Below are 25497 nucleotides of genomic sequence, written 5' to 3'. Positions count from 1 at the left end.
GAAGTAAGACTAACCGGTCTATAATTACCAGGGTCACTTCTATTCCCTTTCTTAAACAGAGGAACAACATTCGCCATTCTCCAGTCCTCTGGCACCATCCCCGTGGACAGCGAGGACCCAAAGCCAAAGGCTCTGCAATCTCATCCCTTGCCTCCCAAAGAATCCTAGGATACATTTCATCAGGCCCAGGGGACTTATCGACCTTCAGTTTATTCAAAACTGCCAGGACATCCTCCGAACATCTATTTCCTCCAGCCTATTAGCCTGTAACACCTTCTCTTCCTCAAAAACATGGCCCCTCTCCTTGGTGAACACTAAAGAAAAGTATTCATTCATCACCTCGCCTATCTCTACTGACTCCATACACAAGTTCCCACTACTGTCCTTGACCAGCCCTAACCTCACCCTGGTCATTCTTTTATTCCTCTCATAAGAGTAAAAAGCCTTGGGGTTTTCCTTGATCCGACCCGCCAAGGACTTCTCGTGTCCCCTCCTAGCTCTCCTAAGCCCCTTTTTCAGCTCATTCCTTGCTAACTTGTAACCCTCAATCGAGTCATCTGAACCTTGTTTCCTCATCCCTACATAAGCTTCCCTCTTCCTTTTCACAAGACATTCCACCTCTTTCGTGAAACATGGTTCCCTCACTCGGCCATTTCCTCCATGCATGACAGGGACATACCTATCAAGGACATCCAGTATTTGTTCCTTGAAAAAGTTCCACTTTTCATTAGTTCCTTTCCCTGACAGTTTCTGTTCCCAACTTATGCCCCCTAATTCTAGCCTGTTCAAACTTTCCCACTAGGTATAACCTCTGAGGTTTCAGAATCATGGAAACCCTACAGTACAGAAAGAGGACATTCGGCCCATCGAGTCTGCACCAACCACAATCCCACCCAGGCCCTACCCCAATATCCACCCACTAACCCCTCTAACCTACACATCTCAGGACACTAAGGGCAATTTTTAGCATGGCCAATCAACCTAACCCGCACATCTTTGGACTGTGGGAGGAAACCGGAGCACCCGGAGGAAACCCACGTAGACACGAGGAGAATGTGCAAACTCCACACAGACAGTGACCCAAGCTGGGAATCGAACCGAGGTCCCTGGAGCTGTGAAGCAGCAGTGCTAACCACTGTGCTACCGTGCCGCCCAAACATTTGAGTACGACGTCAGAGCAATGACAATTTGGCTGTAATACCGAGGTTCGGATAATGCTGAACAACGAATGAAATCAAGCAATTTTCCCTTACACGACAGAAAGCTTAATGAACGTTTCTGCCCGGTTTCGAACCAGGGACCTTTCACATGTTAGGCGAACGCGATAACGACTACATGACCGAAACAGCTTTGTCATCCTTGTAAATCATTTTTTGGCACCTAATCCAGCAGCTTTTTTTAATGTGGAGACCAGACTGTGCACGATATGGGGTAATGGTCTAACCAAGGTTCCATACAAGTTTGCTATAATTTCTCTTCAATCCCCTCCCTCCAGAATCGAACAGTGCTTTGTTTGCTTTTTAATGGCCTTATTAACCTACATTGCTATTCTGTGATTTGCACACCTGTATCCCTAGATTAGATCCCTTTGTCCCCGTGGCCTCCTTACTTAAAGTTAAACCTCTCAATCCCTGTCCAGTAATGTAGTTGCTAGGTTACTGTACCTAACAGTGGGCTATTTTTCAAACCTTATCTCAGCATTTGTAAAGTTCCTGGTGCATGGCAAGCAACAATTAATCTCTCGTCTGTGGCTGCATTTAGGTAATGATTGCATATGATGCAATTTAGAAAAGATTATGCTACACCATAACAGAATAATATATTGAGCATTACAGGGTACAGTCATTTTTTTATTCGTTCATGGGATATGGGCATTTCTGCTGAGAACAGTGGGTAATGTCTCTGTTTACGTGCCCTTGAGAAGGTAAACTGTTTTTTTTTGAGCTGCTGTAGTTCATGTGTTGAAAACACTCCCATGGTGATATTAGGTAGGAAGCTCCAAGAGTTGACTCCTAAGGATGAAGGAACGACAATATATTTCCAAGTCAGGATAGTGTACGACTTGAAAGCTTGCTGGTAGTGGCATTCCAAATGTCTGCTGCCCTTGTCCTTGGTGAATTGCAAACATTATACCCAACAACTTGTCATGAGCAATGCCAGAGGAGATTTGTAAGCATGTAAAATCTTTCATCCAGAACTTGTTTTCGAATGTGGCATTTTTATAGATGCAAAAATTAATAATTTTGGATCTTGCAATAATAAATATAGTACCAGATCTCAAAAATCGTACTGTACTGTTATTTAATTTTTAAAAAATCATTTGAATCTACAGGAATTTTTTTGCCAATAGCAGGATTGACTCTTAGAATATTAATAAAGCTAGTTAACCTCTAATTGAGCTTAGAATGTTACAGAAATTCAAATATGTAGCCATAAAGGGAGGAGGAGCACTTAGCAGATGTGCATTACATTGTGTAATGTGCAGTAGTGTTTCTCCATTATTTTACTTGAATCAAATCTTCTTCCCTTTCACAGTTTTTATGTCCCTGTAAACTGTAGATATTTTGTACTCTTATGAAAAAGGATGCAAGGTACTCATTAATATTAGCCTTTGTCTTGGGACTTGTAGAGATCCACAGTCAAAAACCCCATGTGAAGTATTGAATTTTTCTTTGATTCTTGAACAGATGTGGGCATCACTGGCTAGGCCAGTATTTATTGCCCATCCCTGATTGCCCTTGATAAGGTGGTGGTGAACCACCATGTACCATTGAAATCCATGTGGTGTAGGTAAACCCACAGTGCTGTAGGGAGGGAGTTCCTGGATTCTGACCCAGTGTAAGGGAAGGAACGGGGAACGGCAGTATATTTTCAAGTCAGAATGGTGACTGGCTTGGATGGGAACTTCCAGGTGGTGTTCCAATGCACCTACTATCTTTGTCCTTCTAGGTGGTAGAGGTTGTGGGTTCGGAAGGTGCTGCTGAAAGAGCCATTAGTGAGTTCCAGCAGTGCGTCTTGTAGATGGTGCACAATTCCGCTTCTGTGTATCGGTGGTGGAGGATGTGAATGTTAAAGGTGGTGGATAGGGTGCCAGTCAGGGAGACTGCTTTGTCCTGGATGGTGACAAGCTTCTTTTCTTGACTGTTGGGACTGCACTAACCAGGCAAATGGAGAGCATTCCATCACACTCCTGACTTAGGCCTTGGACAGGCTTTGGGGAGTCAAGAGGTAAGCTACTCGAGTTCCCAGCTTCTGGCTTGCTCTTGTAGCCGCAGTATTTATATGGCTGGTCCAGTTCAGTTTTTGGTTGATGGCTAACCCACAGGATGTTGATAGTGGGGAACTCAGAAATGATACAGCCTTGAATGTCTCGGGGAGATGGTTAGATTCTCTCTTAGCTGCCACTTCTCAGCCCAAGTCTGAATGTTGTCCAGGTCTTGCTACATATGGACATGGTCCACTTCAGTAACTGAGGAATTGTAAATGGTGCTAAACATTTGCACAATTATCAGCGTGATTCTGACCTTAGAATGGAGTGAAGGTCATTGAGGAAGCAGCTGAAGATGGTTGGACCTAGGATACTAACTTGAAGAATTCCTACAGCAATGTGCTGCAAATGGAGATGATTAACCTCCAACACCACAACAATCTTCCTTTGTGCTAAGTGTGACTCCAACCAGTGGAGAGTTTTTCCCACTGACTCCAATTTTGCTAGGTTCCTTGATGCCAAACTCAGTCTAATACCACATTGATGTCGGAGGCAATCACTCTCAGTTTACAGCACTGAACCACAGGCCAGGATTGTTCACTAGCTGCCCTTACATGCATTTAGTTTAGCTTTGATGGAATGCTATTATCAAAGTAAAAACAAATCAGTATTTCATGTGATCCAAGTTTTAATTCTAAAAGCAAAATATTACAGATGCTGAAAATATAGGATGTGAAGAGACTGAGACAATGGGTAATACTGAGGCAGGGCCTGTTGTGATTCTTAGGGAGGTGGTAGAAGTGAGGTTGGGATAAAGTGAGGTTAAGGCCGAGCAGAGTGGGTGGTGCAGGAGGGAGAAGATCACCAAACAAAGAGGTTGGTGTTGGCCTAGGCAATGCCTCTCAGCCTCCAGAACAGGGAGGTGCGTTTGCTGTACAATAGCACCGTCTTTATCAGCGGGTTTGTTACTGATGTTAGGGTTAAACATGAGGATGGAGTGCTGCAAGCTCAGTGAGAGGGAAGCAAGTGGAGTAACTGACACAGTCAATGCCATTGTCAAGGAGAAGACTGATGGGGTGGGGAGCTGCTGGTGTTTAAAATGGAAGAGGAATCTTAAAGATAGGAGAAAATGTCCATGTGCAGGGGGAAACCTTTCCATGGTTATGGAGATGAAGCCGGCAGAAGAAGAGCTCTTCGTGCCAAACTCCTACTCAGTTTGATGTATTGTGTTTGATGTATTTCTAGCTCCAGATTTAGGAGCTAGAAATTTAAACTCAATTTCCAGATACTAATTTTTGTATTTATCCCAACAGAGGAGGAAGAGGAGGAGGATGAAAATGCAGATGACCAGGATGAGCAGGGAAATTTAAAGGACTTCATTAATGATGATGTAGAAGAAGATGATGAGGAAGAGGAGGAGGAGGATGATGATGGAGCCAGTGAAGGTTCTGGAGGTTCCGACCCGATCACAAAAAAGAGAAAACGTAAAAGTCAGTCTTAAAATCAATTTATTTTTCTATGTTAGAAATTCAGGCTAAGATGTTTTTTTCTTGCAAATACTTGTAAGATATTTGCTTGACTTAGAATTTATACCCTATTTTAAGTAGAAAAGTTTTTTAAAACAGGGAGTCCTCCTTTGGAGAATGTCCGCAAATATAATCTAGAAATTCTTGATTATGTGACTATTTTAATGGAAGAAGATGATGATCAGTATTCTTGGGATCCTTGGGGATGCAATATACTATGGTTATGGAGGGATATGTGGGAGAAGACTGTAATGATGTCAAATTATTTAAGTGAACATTTGAATATTCTGATGAAACATTTTTTAATAAAATCTTAATGAATCGTACTATGTTCATCATACAACATCCGTGATATGTCATTAACTGTTTTCTTTCTTTGTACAGCTTATGATGACAGGCTGGAAGATGATGATTTTGATCTAATTGAGGAAAACTTGGGTGTCAAAGTCAAAAGGGTAATGCTAATTCTTTTGGTAACTGAAAACGACTTAGTAATTCAGAATTTAATATTGAATTAAAAATTAGTAAAATTCTTATGTTTATCTATAGTAGAAAGCTGCTATTAATTAGTTCAAATTACAATATGTTGAAATACCGCAAATGTTCAAAAAAAATGAATATTAAGCCAGCATTGTCTCAGGTTTTCAAAAAAGCATTGTGATGCACTTTTGAACTTCTCTCATCATGTACATTTGAAATTCATATTGATTCATATTTTGGCTGTCTTAACTTGGGTTTCAGTTAGAAAACAGCATTTCAAACTGTGCAACATCACTGTTGGTGAGCCATTAGTAGTTACAGGTCTCTCACCGTTGGTAGTGATGACAATTTAAGACGTTGAATTAAGGATTTCATACAAGCAAAAGTTAAACCATCACCCTAGCCAAAAATCTTCCCATAAATACATTGGTGACCATGGTGTTAAATGAAGCAATTTTTTGGTACAATTGAAGTGAAGAAGCCTCACTTAGGACCTTTAGGGGCACTTGAAAAAGCAACTGAGCAAAATATTATGAATGTTTGATATCGGTTTTACTGCAAACCTGTATAGGCTAAACGCCAAGGTTTTGATTTGTTAAATGCTTAATAAAGCAACCAGTTAAATTTTAAAGGGATGAAATAAGATCTTGAGAGAAAAGCTGTACCTAAATTCTTTGATTATAGGGTGACATATTCTCCAATTATGTTGTAACATTTTAGATATGGCCTGATGAAGCCAAAATAACCAGGAGATTTCAGGAAAGCTTTAATATGAATTCAGTAGAAATTTAATTCAGTCAATTGTAGCTAATTTGACCACAAAGCTCTCTCAGTCTCACTGTTATACTCTCTCCTTTGCAATTGTGTGCCTGTTGTCAGTCTTTTTCATTCAGCTGTTCCCTTGTTTCAGTTCCAACTGACTGGGGTTTCCATGTGGAATTCTCTCACTTGCATTATCAGCTTTTGAGCTTTCGTTAGTCATTTACCATGCAGACCCTGCCCACTGCATTTCTTGTGCTAATATGCATTTGCAGAAGGAAAACGGTCACTACCCTCGGGTATTTGGGCCTCGGACTGAATGATTAAGTTGTATGCAACTGCTTTCCTCTGGCAATTTAATCTATACTTTGGAATTTTACACTAGCAAAAATAATTAAGGTAAATCAAATTGCTTCGAAAACAAATTGTAAATTTATATTCTAAGTGTGTAGGATGATAACATAAGGAAATGATGGACAGGAAAAGAACTTTAGGCGCATCATGCATGCCGTGATGTCTAAAGTTCAGGATTAGACACCCTGCTACCCACTGATAGGCATGCACTCTCCCGAGAGAGTCAATGAACAAGATTGAAAGATAATTGGGGGGTGCGTTAATTCTGGAAAATACCTTTGCAATCCCCTAATAACTAAGGTGTTTGAAAACTAGCCTATTAGATTGCATTGACTATACTTGTATTATCCAGTTCTTTGGTATAGGAATGGATGGGTTAATGAGGACAGTGCAGTTGATGTGTGCGTGAACTTTCAAAAAGTGTTTGACAAAGTATGTAATGGACGTGTTAGCAAAATTAAAGCCCATGAGATTAATGGGGCAGCGTGAATACAAAACTGGCCGCAGGACAGAAGCAAACAGTAGTGGTGAATGGATTGTTGATTATCAGGAGAGGACAATGGTATCGTGTGACATTCCCCAGCGATTGATATGAAAATCATTGCTCTATTTGATATGGATGACTGATCTGACCTTGGGTAAACACGGCACAATTTCAAAGTTTGCAAAGATGTGAAACTCAGCAATATAGCAACTCAGCAACAGGCAAAGCTCCTGTCTTAACACCGAGGACATCTTTCTCCCTCCTCCCTGCATTAATCGTGTTGGGTGACACTACGACTGTGCTGATTAAGATAGATCTCGCAAATTGAAAGATCTTTGAGGTTCTGTGGCCTGTCAGCAGCCTGTCACAACACCTTGTCACCATATGGCTTGGAATATTCCTCACCCTACCGTATCTTCAGTCCAGGGGACCAACCTAAGTTCAATGTGGGATGTAGCGGAATTGTCCAGGAGCTGACTGCAGTGTAATAAAAAATGTGGTGCCACTCTAGTGAGGTTGCTAAAAATGGCTGATCTAAAAGGTTTACATCATTGAAGCACCTAATTCTAGTGCGATATTTAAAAGAGAATTATGTTAACAAATGTTGAGGACAGACCATTCTTCATATCTACAGTAAGCATTATAGCAGAATTAGGCATCTTGAGGTTGGCTATTTAATCCAAAGGTATTGACTTTTCTCTTTTATAATTTACTTATAGTACTTGGATTTTTAAAAGTAAGATGGTGAATGTTGTATGTTGTTGTGGTTGCCAAAGGAACAGGTTCAGAAGCAGAGTCTGAACGGTAATTATTTATGGTAGAACACAACTATGTACAGATATACAAGACAGTAGGTTTCTTCAGTCCAAGTCATGAGTTATCGCCAAACACTTACACAGTGAATATGTTCAAACAGCTTCTGACTGACTGCTTTGCAGCCTGCTCCTGTTCACTCTGAAGTATTGAATTGCTCTGTAGTTATTCAATTTCAAAAGTTAATTAATAATTCTCATGATTGATTTCATAGCAAAAATTCAGACGTGTGAAAAAAGTATCTGACGATGAAGATGAGGAGGAAGAAGAAACTACCAAGAAAGGACATGAAAAAGAGGCTATTGCTGATGAACTTTTTCCAGAATTTGAAGGGGAAGAAGGAGAACAGGTTGAAGCACCAGTGGTAGCTCCTGAGGAAGAGGAGGAGGAGGAAGAGGAGGAGTCAGGTAAGTTGGACCTACTATAGTTATGACACAGTGTAGACATTAAGAATGGAAGCCTGTTGGCACAAGGGAATAAACAGAAGATTAGCATTTCCTGTGTTAATTGTGGATCTTTCAAAGAGCAAAATTACATTTTTATTTTTTGCATTCTCAATCATGAATGGTTTGTGCTTCAATACATCTATGTGGTTGATTTTTTTTTTAAGTTTATTCTATTCTACATGAGGATAAAAAAATCCGGAAAAGAGACAGCATCAATACTGTGAAATTCCAGAGTCCTGTTTTTTCATGAATTGTCATCTAATTCTCGATGGCTGCATAAAAATTTTGCAAATTCAAAAATTATGACCGTCCACGCTTTATATGCTGTACTTCTTTAGACGTTGAATTCGAATGGAGTTTTGGATTAATTTAACATAGAAAATAGAAGCAGGAGTAGGCCATTCAGCCCTTTGAGCCTGCTCCGCCATTCATTTTAATCATGACTGATTATTAAGTTCAATATCCTGATCTTCTCCCCCCCCCCCCCCCCCCCATATCCTTTGATCCCTTTAATTCCAAGAGCTGTACCTAATTTCTTCTTTAATTCACACAATGTTTTGGCTTCAACTACTTCCTGAGGTAGTGAATTCCACAGATTCGCCACTCTCTGGGTGAAGAAATTTCTCCTCGCCTCAGTTGTAAAAGGTTTAGCGTAGATGCATTTAAAGGAAAGCTGTGTAAAGAAATAGAAGAATATATTGATCGGACTAAATGAAGTAAGGTGGGAGGAAGCTCATGTGGAGCATAAAGACCGGCATTGACCAGTTGATAAATGGCTTGTTTGTGCTGTAATTTCTATGTGCCGAACTTGCATTTCCCAAACCAAACAGAAAAGAAAATGACTGCACTTTCTTCGTAGCAGTTTACTACTGCAACCCCTTCACGCCAACTTTTCCTACAACTTCTGTATGTGCCAACAAAGTTTGCTATTATAATTGGTCCCTAATCACTAATTAGATGCTGTTATCATGTCATCTCTCTGATTCATCTTTAAGTTTCATTGCATGGCATTTGCAGCCTTTATATAGGCATGAAACATAGTTGTCGTGTTGTCACTAGCAGAAAGCTGGATCCACACTTGAAGTATACCAGAATGTTACCCTCATTAACAAAATCTGTGATACAACAATTGAGGAACAGAACTTTTAATACTGTTAAACTGATTTTGCATTTAATACAGATATTGATGACTTCATTGTTGATGATGATGGACAGCCAATCAAAAAACCAAAATGGAAGAGAAAGTTCCCAGGGTACACAGATGCGTAAGTAATGTCTAATATAGATAATGAACTACAAACCACCCCGTGTTCACTATTGTAAAGACAGCACCTGGTAACAGCTCAAAGAACAAAATTGCTGAAAGTTTTTATTCCTTGTTGAGAATGTTTAAACACCAATATTTTTTTAAAAGTTACTGTAATATAACCTTTCTTATAGCTCTGCTGCACACAGCTCTTAGAACACATGTCATGAGAAACAAATGTGTACTTTTATCCAAAAACTACAGAAAGCTTTATTGCATCTGCTGTAGTATCAAATTAAATTCAACATAATCTGCTAATAATTAGTATACATAAAAACAGCAGCTGATGTTCTTATGTAATCTCTCTCCAGGTCAACTTTAAAGTCTCATTGCATGGCATTTCATGTAGTTTTGGACTTGTGTTCCAAAACTAAGAGTGATGGTGTTGTTTTACCCCGTGCAGTTCGATCTATATAGAGCATGTTTTAATTTTTATTGCAGTGCTCTTCAGGAAGCTCAGGAGATCTTCGGAGTAGATTTTGATTACGATGAGTTTGAAAAATACAATGAGTACGATGAAGAACTGGAGGATGAATATGAGTTTGAAGATGAAGAATTGGGAGAGGGTGAAACAAGGGTTCGCCCTAAGAAAACCACCAAAAAGCGTGTCAGCCGCCGCAGTATCTTCGAGATCTATGAACCCAGTGAGCTCGAGAGCAGTCACCTCACGGACCAGGACAATGAGATTAGAATTACAGATATGCCGGAAAGATTCCAGGTTAGTGCAGCGTTTTGAAGTAAAGGAACTATGTGCTTTAACCTTATTTGGGGATTTTTGTAAAAGGTCCAGGAAAAGAAAAACATTTCAAGCTTCAAAAATTGGTTATTTTGGTTGATTTCTTCTGAAAATGATGAACCCTACAGTATAATGTATCCGTGCTTCACATTATCATTGTGAGCACATGGGTTAACACTGTCTTTCAATTGAATTTTACACCCTGCCCACTTTGGATACTACCTCGGATGAGTTTCAGTTCAGATTCATTCGGTTTGACAGGGGAGGGAGAAAATGAGTTACAAATGCATTGGTCTGAATGCTTGATAAATAAAGAGAAACAGGATTCAGATATTTAAAAGTAAGTTTTATTATTTTAGATTTTTACAAAATATTAGCACTCTAAACCTGTAGTGCCCAGTTTCAGCATTGAATACATTTACTTGATTTACCAACATTGTAACAGTATTGAATGCTGCAGATCTGTTTTGTGCTAACCCTAAACCATGTACAACACACAATGTTAATCCTTTGAAGTGATTAATCATCTATTGGGTTGTGTATTCTTGTTCTACCAAATTACTTTGTGTTTTCTCAAAATAAATAACTGCCATTTTTCTAATTCGGCACCCTTAAAAATTCACAAATAATACTTTATGTTGTGGATTTATCGATTTTGATTCTTGATTTTTTTCATTCTATGGGTAGCAATTAAAATTAACCTATCGGGCTACTATTCAGGCAACTATTCTCTCTATCTATGGTTCCATTTACTAATGTAATTGTTCGCTGATGATTGCGCAATGTTTAGTACCATGCTTGACTCTTCGGACACCGAAGCAGTCTGTTTTCATTTGCAGCAAGACCTGGACAACATTCAGGCTTGGGCTGATTCATGACACACGAGTGCCAGGCAGTGACCATCCCAAACAAGAAAGAATCAAACTATCTCCCCCTGACATGCAATAGCTTTACCATGGCTGAATGCGCCACTGTTCAACCTTCTGGGGTTACCATTGACCAGAAACTAAACTGGACCAGCCACATAAATATTGTGGCTACAAAAGTCGGTGAGGGGCTGGGAATTCTGCAGCAACTAACTCAGCTCCTCACTCCCCAAAGCCTGTCCACCATTTACAAAGGCACAAGTTAAGAGTGTGATGGAACTTTCTCCACTTGCTTGGATGAATGCAGCTCCAACAATACTTCAGAAACTCGACACCATCCTGGGACAAAACAGCCCACTTGATTGACACCCCCATCCACTACCTTCAAATTTCACTCCCTCCACCACTGATGGATGGTGGCAGCAGTGTTTATAATCTACATGATGCACTGCTGCAACTCACCTAGGCTTCTTCAACAGCACCTTCTAAACCTGCAACCTTTGCCACCAAGAAGGGCAAGGCAGCAGGTGCATGTAAACACCACCTGCAAGTTCCCCTGCAAGCCACACACCATCCTGACTTGGAACCATGTCACTATTCCTCCACTTCCTCTGGGTCAAAATCCTGGATCTTTCTCGCTAGCAGTGCTGTGAGTACAGCAAGAGGAGTTGATTTCAGGTCCTTAACTCTTCAGGTTACGAGTTTGATAGAAATCCTCTACCGTCAGAACGTGACTCTTAATTCATAATTATTTCTGCTTAATTCAATAACTGCCAATAGACCCATCCAGTTGCCTACAGCAATCTTAGTCCAGTCAACCTTACTAGGTTTCCATCACTAATATCTGGGCATAGGTACTCAAGTTGGGAAAGCTATCTGAAGAGAGAACTTAACCATCGCCTAACATATTTATATTCAGTATTATATCTATCAGTGTACATCCCAGGTTATTGGACATGTCCATTCCCACCACTAGGATAGATTCACCAAAGATTGTGGGCACAGTGGAATAGCTTTGAGTAGAAGTGACCCGGGGTCTGGGAGAACTCACTGACCTTGGCTTGTAGCTTCAGGTCAAGCAAGGTCAAGAATCATCATTTAATATCCCGCTCAACTGATTAATCAGAGTTCCTCCATGTTGAAGGTAACTTATTGCACTGCTTTAGGGGAAGTAAGGGCACAAAGAAATGAGATGGGATAGAGTCATAGAGGTTTACAGCATGGAAACAGGCCCTTCGGCCCAACTTGTCCATGCCGCCCTTTTTCTTAAACCCCTAAGCTAGTCCCAATTGCCTGCATTTGGCCCATATCCCTCTATACCCTTCTTACCCCATGTAACTGTCTAAATGCTTTTTAAAATACAAAATTGTCCCCGCCTCTACTACTACCTCTGGCAGCTTGTTCCAGACACTCACCACCCTCTGTGTGAAAAAATTGCCCTCCCTGGACCCTTTTGTGTATCTCCCCTCTCACCTTAAACCTATGCCCTCTAGTTTTAGACTCCCCTACCTTTGGGAAAAGGTATCTAGCTGATCTATGCCCCTCATTATTTTATAGACCTCCTTGAGCCTTCTACACTCCAGAGAAAAAAGTCACAGTATATCTTCTGGGATCTTCTGTGCCTACCACCAAGAGTGGCTTAGCAGCTTCACAACTGGCTGAATCCAGAAGATTGTCTGCCCAATTGGGCTTGCACCAGTGGAGTAAAAGTACTACTCCTAAATGGGACAAAGTTTCCTTACAGTGAAGAAAGAGGCCATTTGGTCCATCTAGTCTACACCAACTCTCTGAAACAGCATCCCACACACAACCCTGTGCATTTACTATGGCCAATCCACCTAACTTGCACATCTTTGGATCTAGCAGCTTAGCTCTTCAAACTTACTTCAATAACAATCCCCACGTATCCATTAACCTGTACTGCAATGAAAAACCAGAGCAGCAATGGGAGACTCCAGTTTTTCCTCCAGGTCATCTCATTCTGATTTGAATTTAGTATCTTCCCTTTCTGTTCCTTGCCTAGCATCATCACCATCAGCTTATGGGTAATAATTGTATCCTTTCCATGCTTGAGAAGAAATTTAAGTCCCTGGGGTATATTTCATGGTAACTTTGATGCATTTAACCCCGATATTTAATGGAGTGTCTAGAACATGTTAATACAGTCAAATACAGTAATGGTCAAATCAGCTTGATTAAATGTTTTCAATAGCTTCGTGGCATTCCAGTCAAACCTGCTGAAGATGATGAGCTAGAGGAAGAGGCCGAGTGGATTTACAGAAACGGTTTCTCAACGCCCACTATTTCTTTACAGGTTAGAGTCCATTTTCCAAATGACATTGCCATGTACGTTTTTAAAAATATCATGTAACAGTTTATGGTAGTTAATATGCAGTGTGGGAAATTTACTTCATTTGGTATTCGTACATTATTGCTCGGATTTTTGCTTGGATCACATAGACTTTGGCTGGTTGCATGACAGTCTTCCTCAGCTCAAAACACAATGAAGTTAAATACAAGCCTAATACTAGCATTTCAGTGGAACAAACAAAAAGATTCCCAGGGGCAGCAAAGTAGAGACCTTTTTCTTCAGATCTCTAAACAGTACAACGCCTACTCGCAATGTCCAGAGGAATTCCAAAATGGAAAGGACTCATCCTGGGCTGAAATAGGGGACATAGACTGTCGCCCGAGGCCGAAATCAAACCCGGTCCCTGGCGCTGTGAGACAGCAGTGCTAATCACTGTGCCACCATGCTGCCCTAATCATAGAATCCCTACAGTGCAGAAGAAGGCCATTCGTCTCATCGAGTCTGCACTGACCACAATCGCACCCAGGCCCGATTCCCGTAACCCCACATATTTACCCTGCTAATCCTCCTGATACTCGGGTCAATTTAGCATGGCCAATCAGCCTAACACACATATTTTTGGACTGTGAGAGGAAACCCACGCAGACGCGGGAAAATGTGCAGACCCCGCACAGACAGTAATCCAAGGTCGGAATTGAATCCGGGTCCCTGGCGCTGTGAGGCAGCAGTACTAACCATTGTGCTGCCCTAATGAAGACACCCTTTGCTAATCAATTTGCTGTTGTACAGAATTCAGCTACTCATTGTCATTGAAGAAATCATGATAAATATGATTCAGAAGTGTTCCTTTGACATTAGTTAATAAAAATTACTCTGTATTGTTGTAGTTTGCATATTTCTCAGATCAACCGTAAAAACAAATTCTCGAAAGTATTGCTTTTGTAACAATCAGCAGAAGTGAAATGAATTGAATACAAAGTTTTGTCAAATGAACATCATTTGTTTTGGGAGCTCTTGTTGCCAAACATCTGTTTACTATCATAGGAGAGTTCAGAGTACCTGGAACGTGGTCAAGGAGTCAGCAACTTCAGCCGAAAAGGTCCCACTACCATCCAGAAGATAAAAGAAGCGCTAAATTTTATGAGGAACCAGCACTTTGAGGTAGATTTATCTGCTGCTGTTTGTAATGGCATTGTCTGAGCTAAATACAATAAATGTTTCATGGTTACGTTTTACAAATAATTACAGAACAACAAAATTGCTCAGAGTCAAGAACATATTGGGAGTAGAAGCAAAGTTTGTAAATTTGAGCTCACCGGCAACAGTTTACCCGTTCAGAGAGCATGTCAGGAGCTGAGGCATAATACAGTGGGCCACTCTCAATTATGAGTGGAATTCCTGACTTCCACACTTAGCACGAATTTCAAGCAAGCAAAGTCTCACTTGGGGAACATGTTTTCAAAACTTTACCTATGATGATCAGTTTCAAGTCTTCTAGCTTAATTATACTGACATTGCTGCTACAGTAACAGGAACGCTTGTGGCATCATGTTTATGGCATCCTGTGAATACTGAGCTAAAGTCACTATAGAAGAGTTACAGAGCAATGAGCATCTGTGCTTCGATAGCAACAAGGGAGCTCTGTTTTCACATTAGCAGCTTTCTAGACTTTGGCCCTTCATTCATCATGACATTTCTGCAGTTACTGATCTGTTCAATCACACCTTCTCTTCCACTTTTAATGCCCATATCCTCATTAAGATCATTACCCTCTCGCTCACCCTGGATGCTCCCCCTGGTATCACCCTCATCTCAACTTCCTTAGATGAAGCATGAACATCTATGGCAGCCAACTGCCTTAACCATTTATCACTGGATCTAGTTAGACCACATAAAGCACCTCTGTTTTCTCAATATTGCTTACTATTCAAAGTTAATATCTTGTTCAAACTGTTTCTTCAAACAGCATATGAAAGAAGTTGTTCTTAATATGGACATTTTATTTAGGTTATTCACATGTGTTTACTTTACTAGGTGCCCTTCATTGCCTTCTACAGAAAGGAGTATGTGGAGCCAGAATTGAACATCAATGACCTGTGGAAGGTTTGGCAATGGGATGAGAAGGTAGGGGGAGTTAATGGTTGAAATAAAATGAGTTTCTTTCATAGAAGTTGCATTTTAGAAAATAATTTTCATTGAAAGGAAAATATTTTCTAATGGGTGGTTACATAGTAGCTGAAAACAAGAATAAGATGCACCCTATACACTTTTCATTTGAAGGAATATCATTCAATGTGAAGAGCAATCCATGTTCCTGATATGAAATAATTTTGGGGTTCAGGTTTCCTGGCCAACAATTTTACAGCATAAAACCAAATACGGAAGATTGCCAAGTGTATGTGTATCAGCTGTTATCAACTGAACACTTAGGATCGTGTGAAAGTTCGGTACCAGCCACTTCCCCATTAACTGGTACACTAGTTCTCAAACTCAAACAAATGGGTTTTTCCTTCAATAATGAAGGAAGACATACTTATTGTAACAAAGGCTATAATGGATTGGCATGCGTACAAGTTAAAACATGGAAATGGACCACTTAAGTAAATAGTCTTGATACCATTTCTGCACTCTCTTCCTGTAAATGTTTTTCCTTCCGATTTCAGTTTGAATGTTGACTTGGCTTCTGCCTCAGCCACCAACCCTGGAAGCACGTTCTGCAGTTTTAAGTTTACCTCAATCTAAAGTAGTTTCTCTTGCTTTTTCTGTCTTGCATCTCTCAGATTTTGTTTTGTATCTTTGGCCTCTCCTATAGATTCCTCAACTACTGACAACACTGTTTCTATGTACCCAGTCCCAACCCTCCATAATTTTAAATATCTATATTGTGTCCCCTGGGATCTGTTCTAACTATAAAACTGCAAATTTTTCGAGCCTTTCCTTAGATTTGTGCTTTCTCATATTAGATATACAAAGTAAAACCACAGAGGAAGTAATTTCTAGTTATTACCTGAGCTACTAGCAAATTGACATTGAGTAAATAGGATCAGAGAGTTGAATATGTGGGTGTGGGAGAAATAAGCTTTGATTTATGGGGCACTGGCACCAGTCAGGAAAGAGGGAGCTGTACATTTGGGGCAATCTTCACCTGAATCATCGCAGGTGATATAACTACGGCTGTAGAGAGGGCTTTAAACTAAATAGTGGGGGCTAGGGGGAGGGTTTGTGAGGAGATATTTGGAAAGTTAAAGAGAACAGACAAGGCAGTGGGGCAGGCAAGCAGGATAGTGATACAGTTATGATAACCACAGTGTGACAGTGCGTACTAATATAACAGTGTACCGGCAAATATGGCCAGAGTAGCCAAAGAGGGTTCAGGTGAAGGGGGATTTAGAAATCCAAAGATAAAAGCTGAGGAAATTGAAGCGTTTATAGATGTGGATAAAAACAAGTTGAATGGTTCAGATAGGAAGAGACAGAGAGTTTAACAGTAACAATGCATCAGAGAGTAAGTTCCAGTCAGGGAGAGTAGTAAAATTGAAGTCACTTTATCTGAACGCGCAGAGCATCTACAATAAGATAGATGAACTAATGACAAAGACAGTGTCACCGATATATCTGCCTTGTATTCCTTTAAAACCTCAATATTTTATGAATAGTTTTGAAGTTTATTTATTAGTGTCACAAGTAGGCTTACATTAACACTGCAATGAAGTCACTGAATAATGTGGAAATGATTAGAATGCAAGTTTTTAAAAAAAATAGTTTTGGTTAGGATAGATTGTGCCTTTTTGAAAATTATTGATAATGATTTTTACACACACCAGAGGGCACTACAGGTATTTTCTAAGCGTGCAAACTGTACAATAAAGTCTACACCTGTACAATAATGAACAGATTGTAAAGAAACAGAAGTTATGGGTGTTAGCCTGTTCGAAACTATTCCTGTCCACTGTTTATGGTCCCACCACAAGGAAGTGTTCACATTGTAATTTGAAGGAACTTTATTCTGAAATTCTGCAAGTTTGATGGTGAGATATTGTCAAAATGTTGTTGAATTGAAAGATGCACTGTGCATTTTTCTTTAATTAATCTGGCCATATAGTTCTTTCCCGCTCTCGTCGCCCGCGCACTGGCCTGCCCTCTTGCCCCCCCGCCCTCTTGCCCTGCCCCGCCCCGCCCTCTCTTCCCCCACCCCCCCTTTCACAGACAAGTGCACACTTATTAAGCCCAGTGGAATTTTTTTTAAATGACAAATATTCTTGGAGCACTGTTTGAATTATGTTTTGCAATGGCCTATTACAGTGGACACAGCTGAGGACTCGAAAAGAAAACCTTACCCGACTGTTCCAGAAGATGCAGGCATACCAGTATGAACAAATTTCTGCTGATCCCGATAAACCCTTGGCAGATGGAGTTAGAGCGCTTGATACAGCAGACATTGAAAGGTAATTTTCTGATGTCATCAAATGGGAAATTAGATTTCAAACTATTTTTTCTGCAAAGTCTTAAAGAACCTTTATCTGTTTCTTAATTTAATCATTATATGTTGGATTGTTAGATTTGTAAAACAGCATGTTTTGAAATAGTAGAATGGAATGGCTGGAGACTAATTTAGTGAAAATTACTCTGGTGTCAGAGAATGATAAGACACAAGTTGTAACCCATAGTTTGACATACAGTGCATTACATAGAACACACTTGCCCCGAAAGAGCGTGGATGTTTGGTCATTTGCAGCTTTCAGGACAGGGTGTTGCAGGTTTCTACTGCCTTTTACTGAAGTGTTTCTTGATTTCACTTCTGAATGGCATGCCTCGAACTTTATGGTTATATTCCCTTGCTCTAAATTTCCTCCACCAAAAGAGAGGTTTTTTTCTTCATTACCATATCAAATGCTTTGATTTCTTTTTAAACTCATTCTTTACCCAAGTAAAGCTGAGTTTATACAACTTGTCCTCATAATTTCACTCTTTTAAGACCTGCTGCCTTTCAATTTAAGCTGCACTGTACCCCTCCCAAAGCCAACATGTTTTTCTTGAGGATCCTTTCTATTCTTGGACGCTAATGACACCGTAATACAATGCAAGTCTAAAGAACTGAGCGCAGTACCCCTGGTGGGGTCTTAACTAAAACTGTATGATTGAAGCTTCATTCCCTCATATTTTGCCCAATGTAAGGTAAAGGCCAATGTTCTTTTGCCTTTTTTGATGTTATTTCACTTGGGAAATTTATCTTCTTTCTACGTAGAAAATTTGAAAACAATTTTACATTTTCTGCACTCGTTTATGTAAAATCTGCTTTAGTGCTTCTTTGTCTTATGGAGATTTTCCCCTTTTCATTTGTGTAGACTGAAGGATGTACAGTCGACTGATGAGTTGCGAGATGTCTATAATCATTTCCTGCTGTATTATGGTCGTGATATTCCGAAAATGCAAAATGCATCGAAGCCAAGGAAAAAGAAATACAAAAAGAGCCAGCAGGGCGGAGAGGATGAAGAGGAAGGTTAGTGTATCATCATTTTGACAGAAATTTTTCCATTCCTATCTTTTCCTGTATAGAAGATGAAGTAATTTTCTTGAAGTGTTGGCACATAGAACAGCCTTTAATAAGGAATGTTGCTGTAGGTAAGATTTTCAGGGGCATGGGGGCTTGCGGGAAATAGTATTTTTAAAGAATTTTCAAAGTTTTAGTTTTAATCATCTGCCTTAAGGATTTTAATGCTAGTACTTATCATTACTTAACATGTTGGGATCAAAACTAGAACAGGAAAGCTCCTGGGAGTGAAAATTAATTTGCACTAGAATTATTATCCTTTGTGTTCTTGGATACTAATGAGACCATAATACAATGGAAGTCTAAAGTGCAGTACTAGAAGCAAGTGGGGCAAATTTATATAAGATGACTTCCTCTCTCATAGTAGAAACAGCTTGGGTATTTCTGAGGTGACGTGTGTTCTTGATATAAAGCATACAAGTGATAACTTTCCCTTGCTGTGAATATTTCCCTTGGCAATCTCCTGATTGGGATTTTATTGCAGAGTGAAAACTTAAAGGGATCAAAATAGTGACATTATAATATGCGATCAATGGCAGCCTTTCATCTCAAAAGATGATGGTTTGCGCCATAGTTGTCCACTCTGCTAAGCTTCACCTAGTGTGACTTGGGCCTCACTTTGGCATGGCAGTCTCTTTGACATTTGCTGCAGTGGGCTGAGAACCTTCAGGATTCTCTGGCCTCAGTTTTCTCTGGGCCCACTCCTCGGCCAGCTAAGCTTTTCGCTTCTCCCCCCTTTTCTGATAAGCATGTTGAGCAATCCTATCTCCTTTTGTATGAGTCTGAATGAATACCTGCTTTCAGGGTTCCATATTACTAGCCTGTTTAATCTTTGCTTATATATTTTAGCTGCTGTGTACCATTCCAAACCGTAAAGGTAGTTAAATACCAGTTGATGAGCTACAAACCAACATAAACAGGAGTTGTTTGGAAGGACAAATTGATCTTTTTAAATGTTCAGTTTTTTTTGCCTTTTGAGATTAAATTCCATGCAGTGACAATTGTGTGGGTTATTAATGATAAACAGTAGAAAAGCATCTAAACCTGACAGAAATTTTCTGAAACGTTCCCAATTACCTGCAAGTCAGATAATAAAGAGCAGCCAGCATGCATATATCATGGTTGGATTTTGGGCAAACACTATGCATCCGTGATAACATTCTATTGTTTTATTCCGTCTGCAATAACTTTAGTATTCGCGTGGTGACCATTTTGTCCACTTAATTGGGTTACTTATTGCTATCTATTATCATTTCTTCAGGAGAGCGAGATGAAGAGGTTGAAGATGATGAACATCATGGGCCAGAACTTAAGCAGGCTTCTCGCAGAGACATGTATACTATCTGCCAGACTGCGGGTCTAGGTAAAGAGTCAGAGCTCGTGTGTCTCAGCTCTATGACCGTAACCGTGATGTTTTTTGCCTTGACATTGTTTTTAATAGCAAACCAAATTAGTTTTTCTTTTTAGACTGACCAGTATTAAAGGGCATTAGCGAGCAACATTTGCTTACAAAAGAAGAATTTCCTCCTTGATAGGTGCAGTCTTACTGTGCACATTAAGTTGTCTCAAACTTCCAACATGGTTAACCTGGTTGTAACTAAATCCATAAGTGACTTCAAATTATCAGACATCTGGGGACAATTTTGCAGTAATGAGAGAGAGAGACTGGCTGTGACGTAAAAGTAAAATTGATCTTTTAATATAGCTATGCTATGGCTGGTCCTGTTTTAGCACTTAGCATCATTGTGGCTTTTGCTTGATGTTTATTCATTCCTTATGAGAGTAAAATATATATGATCCATGATCATAATGCTGGATTGGGACAAAAATCAATCATGTATCATTTAAATTTTGAGCATTATTCAGCAATGTAGACTAAACTTTATTATAAATTGGGTTTCAAACATCTGTCAACCAATAATCTACTGGAAGTTAAGTTAGTTACAGTGTACAGAGACCTACACTGGTCTCTGAATTTGCCGTATCCCCATAATACTAATGCCCGTAACCTTTCTCTTCGCCATCTCACGGATGGATTCAGTGTATAGATAGTTACACTGTAGATCAATAAAGATGTACATTGGGAAAACAGTGGGTAACTGGTATGATTGCTGACATGAGTGAAAACATGGGAAAGTTGAATACTCAGACATTTAAAGTAAACGCAAGCTATAATTAAACTCTGGCCCTTTTGACAATTACTGAGCACACTGAAGTCAATGGGATAGAATCTAAATTCCAGTGTTTGACTGTTACATTTGGTTTAGTAATCATAAATCTGGACTAATTTATTAAAAGTTTTGTTTCTGCACACGCATTCTCCACTCTAAATTCCTGTGTCTGCATTTGTAAAGGAAGCTGTCAGTTTAAGTTTGCCAATGCTGTAAGAATAACCTTGTCAGTGGTGATGTTGCAACTTCTTTCGTGAGCAGGATATAGTTGCAACATGAACCACTTGCAATGGCAACCTCCTGAGTGATTGTCAGCAGTAAACTATCCCTCCTGGTCCTTTTTGACCAGCCTTCGACAGAGTTGCACGCACATCGTTTTCCTCCCAATGCCTCTCCACCATCATCCAGCTGGGTGTGGCTGCACTTCCTGGTTATTTTTTTATCCATCCAGTCATAGCCAGAATCATTTGCAATAGCTTTTCTTCTTGCTCCTGCACTGGTCCATGTGTTGTCCCCCAAAGGTCTATCCATGGTATTTCTCAAATAAATGGGGCTCTTCAGTTAAATTGTCCATCAGAATAGTCAGTTTCCATATGTATGCTGACAACACTCAACTTCACCTCATTTGACCTCTCCGGTGTCTGAATTGTTTGATTGCTCATCCAGTACTGGGTGAGCAGAAATTTTCTCCAAATAAATAGTAGAAAGAGCCAAAGTAGTTGTTTTCACCCCCTGCCACACATTCCATCCCTCTTCTTGTCAATTGTCTGAGGTTAAACTAGACATTTGGCAACCCTACTGTCATATTTGATCCCAAAATGAACTTCTGACTATGTATCTGTGCCAAGACTGCCTATTATTCCTTCCATAGTGTTGTCACACCCGGATCCTGCTTCAGCTTATCGACTGTTGATTCCCTCATCCAGGCCTTTGTTACTTCTGTATTTGACTATTCTGAAACACTCCTGGCCAGCCTTGCGTCTTCCACCCTCCATAAACTTGGCATCATCATCATCCAATACTCTGCTGCCCATGTCTCAACTCGTACCAAGTCCCATTACTCATTGACCCACATCTGTTCCCAGTTAAGCAATGCCTCGATTTTAAAGTTCTCTTCCTTGTTTTGAAATCCTTTCATGGCCTTTCCATTCCCTATTTCTATAACCTGCCCTTCAACCCTCTTCGATATCTGCCTTCCTCCAATTCTGGTGCCTGGTACAACCTCAAGTTTAATTGCCCCACAGTTGGCAGCTGTTTATCAGCTGTCATGACGAGAACTTCTGAAATTCCATTCCTAAGCCTCTCTGCCTCTTATTTTTCTGCCTTTGAGATGCTCAAAACCTACCTCATTGGCCAAACTCTTGATCATCTGCCCTAATATTTCCTTAATCTGGCTTGGTGTCAAGATTCGCTTTATGCTTTTGTGAAGCAGCTTAAAACTCTTTATTACATGAAAGGCACCCTATAAACAATTTTTGTTATCAGTGCGGACCTAGTAATTTATCATGGAAATATAAAAATCATTGAAGAATGGTTTCACATTGTGGAGAATGAGTTACATCTGAAAGTCTTGGTCCAGTTGTTCCTGGCTTCTAATTCTATATTAGCCAAAGACTGCATTTGATCATAACTTCTTGTTTGAAACACCATGAGATCGTTTAGTCTAAATTGAACCATAAGACAGAAATGATTGTGGCACTAGAAATAGAGTGCACGACTTACTAATGCATCCTGCTGGCTTTCTAAACACCTGTTTTATAGATGGGCTTGCAAAGAAGTTTGGCCTGACTCCTGAGCAGTTTGGTGAGAATCTGCGAGACAGTTACCAGAGGCATGAGACAGAGCAGTTTCCTGCTGAACCATTGGAACTGGCAAAAGATTACGTCTGCAGGTTAGCAGTAAAACTGGCACATCTACTGCTAGCTTTTAGATCTTTGCAGTACTCGTGACGTATGTCTTAATATTTAACGCTATGTCAGCCACCTTTTGAGGTTTAGCATACTATTTCAAAGCTTGCATTAAAAATGAATATTTTCACTAAATTAATACTGTGAACTTTGAATGCGACTTTTGCAAATATGAAGTTAGCCACCTGCATCAGTCTGATAATATTTGTATGCCTATTTCAGTCAATTTCCAACACCTGAGGCTGTTCTGGAAGGTTCTCGATACATGGTGGCCATGCAGATTGCCCGAGAACCATTGGTCAAGCAAGTTGTAAGACAGACCTTCCAAGAGAGAGCCAAGGTTAATATTACTCCCACAAAGAAAGGCAAAAAGGTAATGTGCAGAACCTGAGAATAGATGTACTTTTAGAAGTCAAGAAAGCCAAAACCAGTGGGGGTTTTTAGGTCCTCATTTCCACCGTATCAACTTGAAGACACAAATGCAATCAACAAGTTTTTGTTGTGCCTTTGGGTATAATAATTGGCTGCACACATGGCTTCCCACATCTAAGACTGTGTGGCATCCAAGTTAGCTCCTCATGAATTAAAATACAAATGGAACAATAACAAGTGGAGAATTGATTTCTACAGTTAAATTATGCATGTAGTCTTATTTTGTATTTAGCAAAGTACAAAATAAATTAACTTTACCTCGTGTAGTTGATTCCTTTCCCTCATGTAGTTGATTCATAAACAGAAGTAGGACGTTGAGCCTTCTCCATCATTCAACAGCATCATGGTTGATCTGATTGAGGCCTTGACTCCCACTTTTTTACCTGCCCTCTATAATTTAATTCCTTGTTGATCAAAAATCTAACTCTACCTTTAATGTATTCAGTGATCCAGCCTCCACTACTCTGCGAAAGAGAATTCCAAAGACTAACAATCTTCTAAGAGAAGAAATTCTTCCTCATGGGTGACCCTTATTTTTAACCGTTGCCCCCAATTATAGATAATGCCACAAGAAGCAACATCCTCTTTCATCCACCATGTCAAGGCCCCTCAGAATCTTGTATATTTCAATAAGATAATTTCTTATTCTTTTGAACTCCAATGAACATAGATAGGCACAACCTTTCCTCATAAGAAAGCTCCTTCATCTTAGGAATCAGCCGAGTGAACCTTCTCTGCACTGCTTCCAATGCATGTATATCCCTCCTCCCTCCTCTGCACCAAATTCCCAAGTTTGCACTGGTATACCTCATTGCACTCAGGCCTAGTCAAACTCTGTATGATAGCACTGTCTAATAGACAGCTGATGACATACCCAAGTCATAACTGCTCAATCAGCTTCCTACTACAGTGATTAACACCTATTCATTTTCAGTTGACAGAAAAGCGCCACTTTCAGGCAGATTCTGTTAATTCTGGATCCTTAATTAGCTTAGTGTTTGTGTTTGAAGTCAGTCTGAGTGCTAATCTAAATTGCATCTTGAGAAAAAATTACCAGAGATTCCAACCTGCACTCAAATTCCCAAGTTAGCATTCGTACGTCATCACCCTCCAGCATCGTCACACTCTGTGCTCCCACATTCTGAGACTTAAATGACTATCTGCTCCTCTGAGATACTGTTCATGAGTAAACACTGAAATTAATGGTGTTAAAAGTTAAACTTAAAAGTTAAAGTTTATTTATTAGTCACAAGTAAGGCTTGCATTAACACTGCAATGAAGTTACTGTGAAATTCCTCTAGTCGCCACGTTCCAGTGCCTGTTCGGGCCAATGCACCGACCCAGCACGTCTTTCAGACTGTGGGAGGAAACTGGAGCACCCGGAGGAAACCCACACAGACATGTTACGATAGATGAAATGTACCTCGTACAATAAACATTTAAAGCCACAGCCATCATGGAACTAGCCGAGTTGTTCTTGCAGAGAGCCGGCTGGTACCCAGTGGGCCATTTGGTCCATTCCTGTGCTGCAACTATTCTATAATTTTACAACCTGAAAGATGGCAATTCTAAATATCCTGTGGAGATTCGGATGTGCGATATGTCAGAATTCTGTGCAGTAGAGATTGGTGTTTAAAATAAATTGGGCAAAATAGGATGATTATGTCAAACAATTTTCAGCAAACTTTTATATTCCCAATAAATGTATCTACCATACAGCACAAATTTTGTGAATGAGATCTTGGAGCACTGTGAGATTCTAATGCTGGACCCATTTTTGTGGTTGCAGGATATTGATGAAGCACATTTTGCTTATTCATTCAAATATGCAAAGAACAAGCCAGTCAAAGAATTAAGAGATGATCAGTTCCTGAAAATGTGCCTTGCCGAAGACGATGGCTTATTAACAACTGACATCTCTATAGATATGAAAGGACTTGAGGGGTGAGTTATTACAACAGCAAATTAAAGTTCTCATGGCAGGTGTTGCAAAGGTTATTGATTCCCTCTATCTAGTGGAGCAGTGCAACTGATGTTTGCAAATCGAATTCGGCATTTATTACATAAAGCTTTTGCTGCTAATGAATGTACTGGGGGCACTTAATTTTTGTCCAGGTTGGTGTAACACATCTAAAGTTTTGGGTGAT

General features: G+C 39.9%; 1 protein-coding gene across 1 annotated transcript in view; it reads left to right on the top strand.

The window, feature by feature from the left end:
- The window catches only part of supt6h (SPT6 homolog, histone chaperone and transcription elongation factor), a 73827-nt gene that overhangs the window by 20974 nt on the left and 27356 nt on the right, over positions 1-25497 (top strand). Inside the window, exons 3-16 of the mRNA XM_078224918.1 lie at positions 4522-4698; positions 5119-5189; positions 7839-8031; positions 9251-9335; positions 9818-10094; positions 13191-13292; positions 14334-14450; positions 15324-15413; positions 17592-17734; positions 18635-18789; positions 20102-20203; positions 22773-22902; positions 23141-23291; positions 25140-25294. Coding sequence (XP_078081044.1) covers positions 4522-4698; positions 5119-5189; positions 7839-8031; positions 9251-9335; positions 9818-10094; positions 13191-13292; positions 14334-14450; positions 15324-15413; positions 17592-17734; positions 18635-18789; positions 20102-20203; positions 22773-22902; positions 23141-23291; positions 25140-25294 — 1948 coding nt within the window. The remainder of the gene's footprint in view (positions 1-4521; positions 4699-5118; positions 5190-7838; positions 8032-9250; positions 9336-9817; positions 10095-13190; positions 13293-14333; positions 14451-15323; positions 15414-17591; positions 17735-18634; positions 18790-20101; positions 20204-22772; positions 22903-23140; positions 23292-25139; positions 25295-25497) is intronic.

Source organism: Mustelus asterias, chromosome 12 (assembly GCF_964213995.1).
Source record: "Mustelus asterias chromosome 12, sMusAst1.hap1.1, whole genome shotgun sequence".
Lineage (NCBI taxonomy): Eukaryota > Metazoa > Chordata > Chondrichthyes > Carcharhiniformes > Triakidae > Mustelus > Mustelus asterias.
The sequence above is the reverse complement of the archived record's forward strand: the minus strand, read 5'-3'. Positions and strand labels throughout refer to the sequence as shown.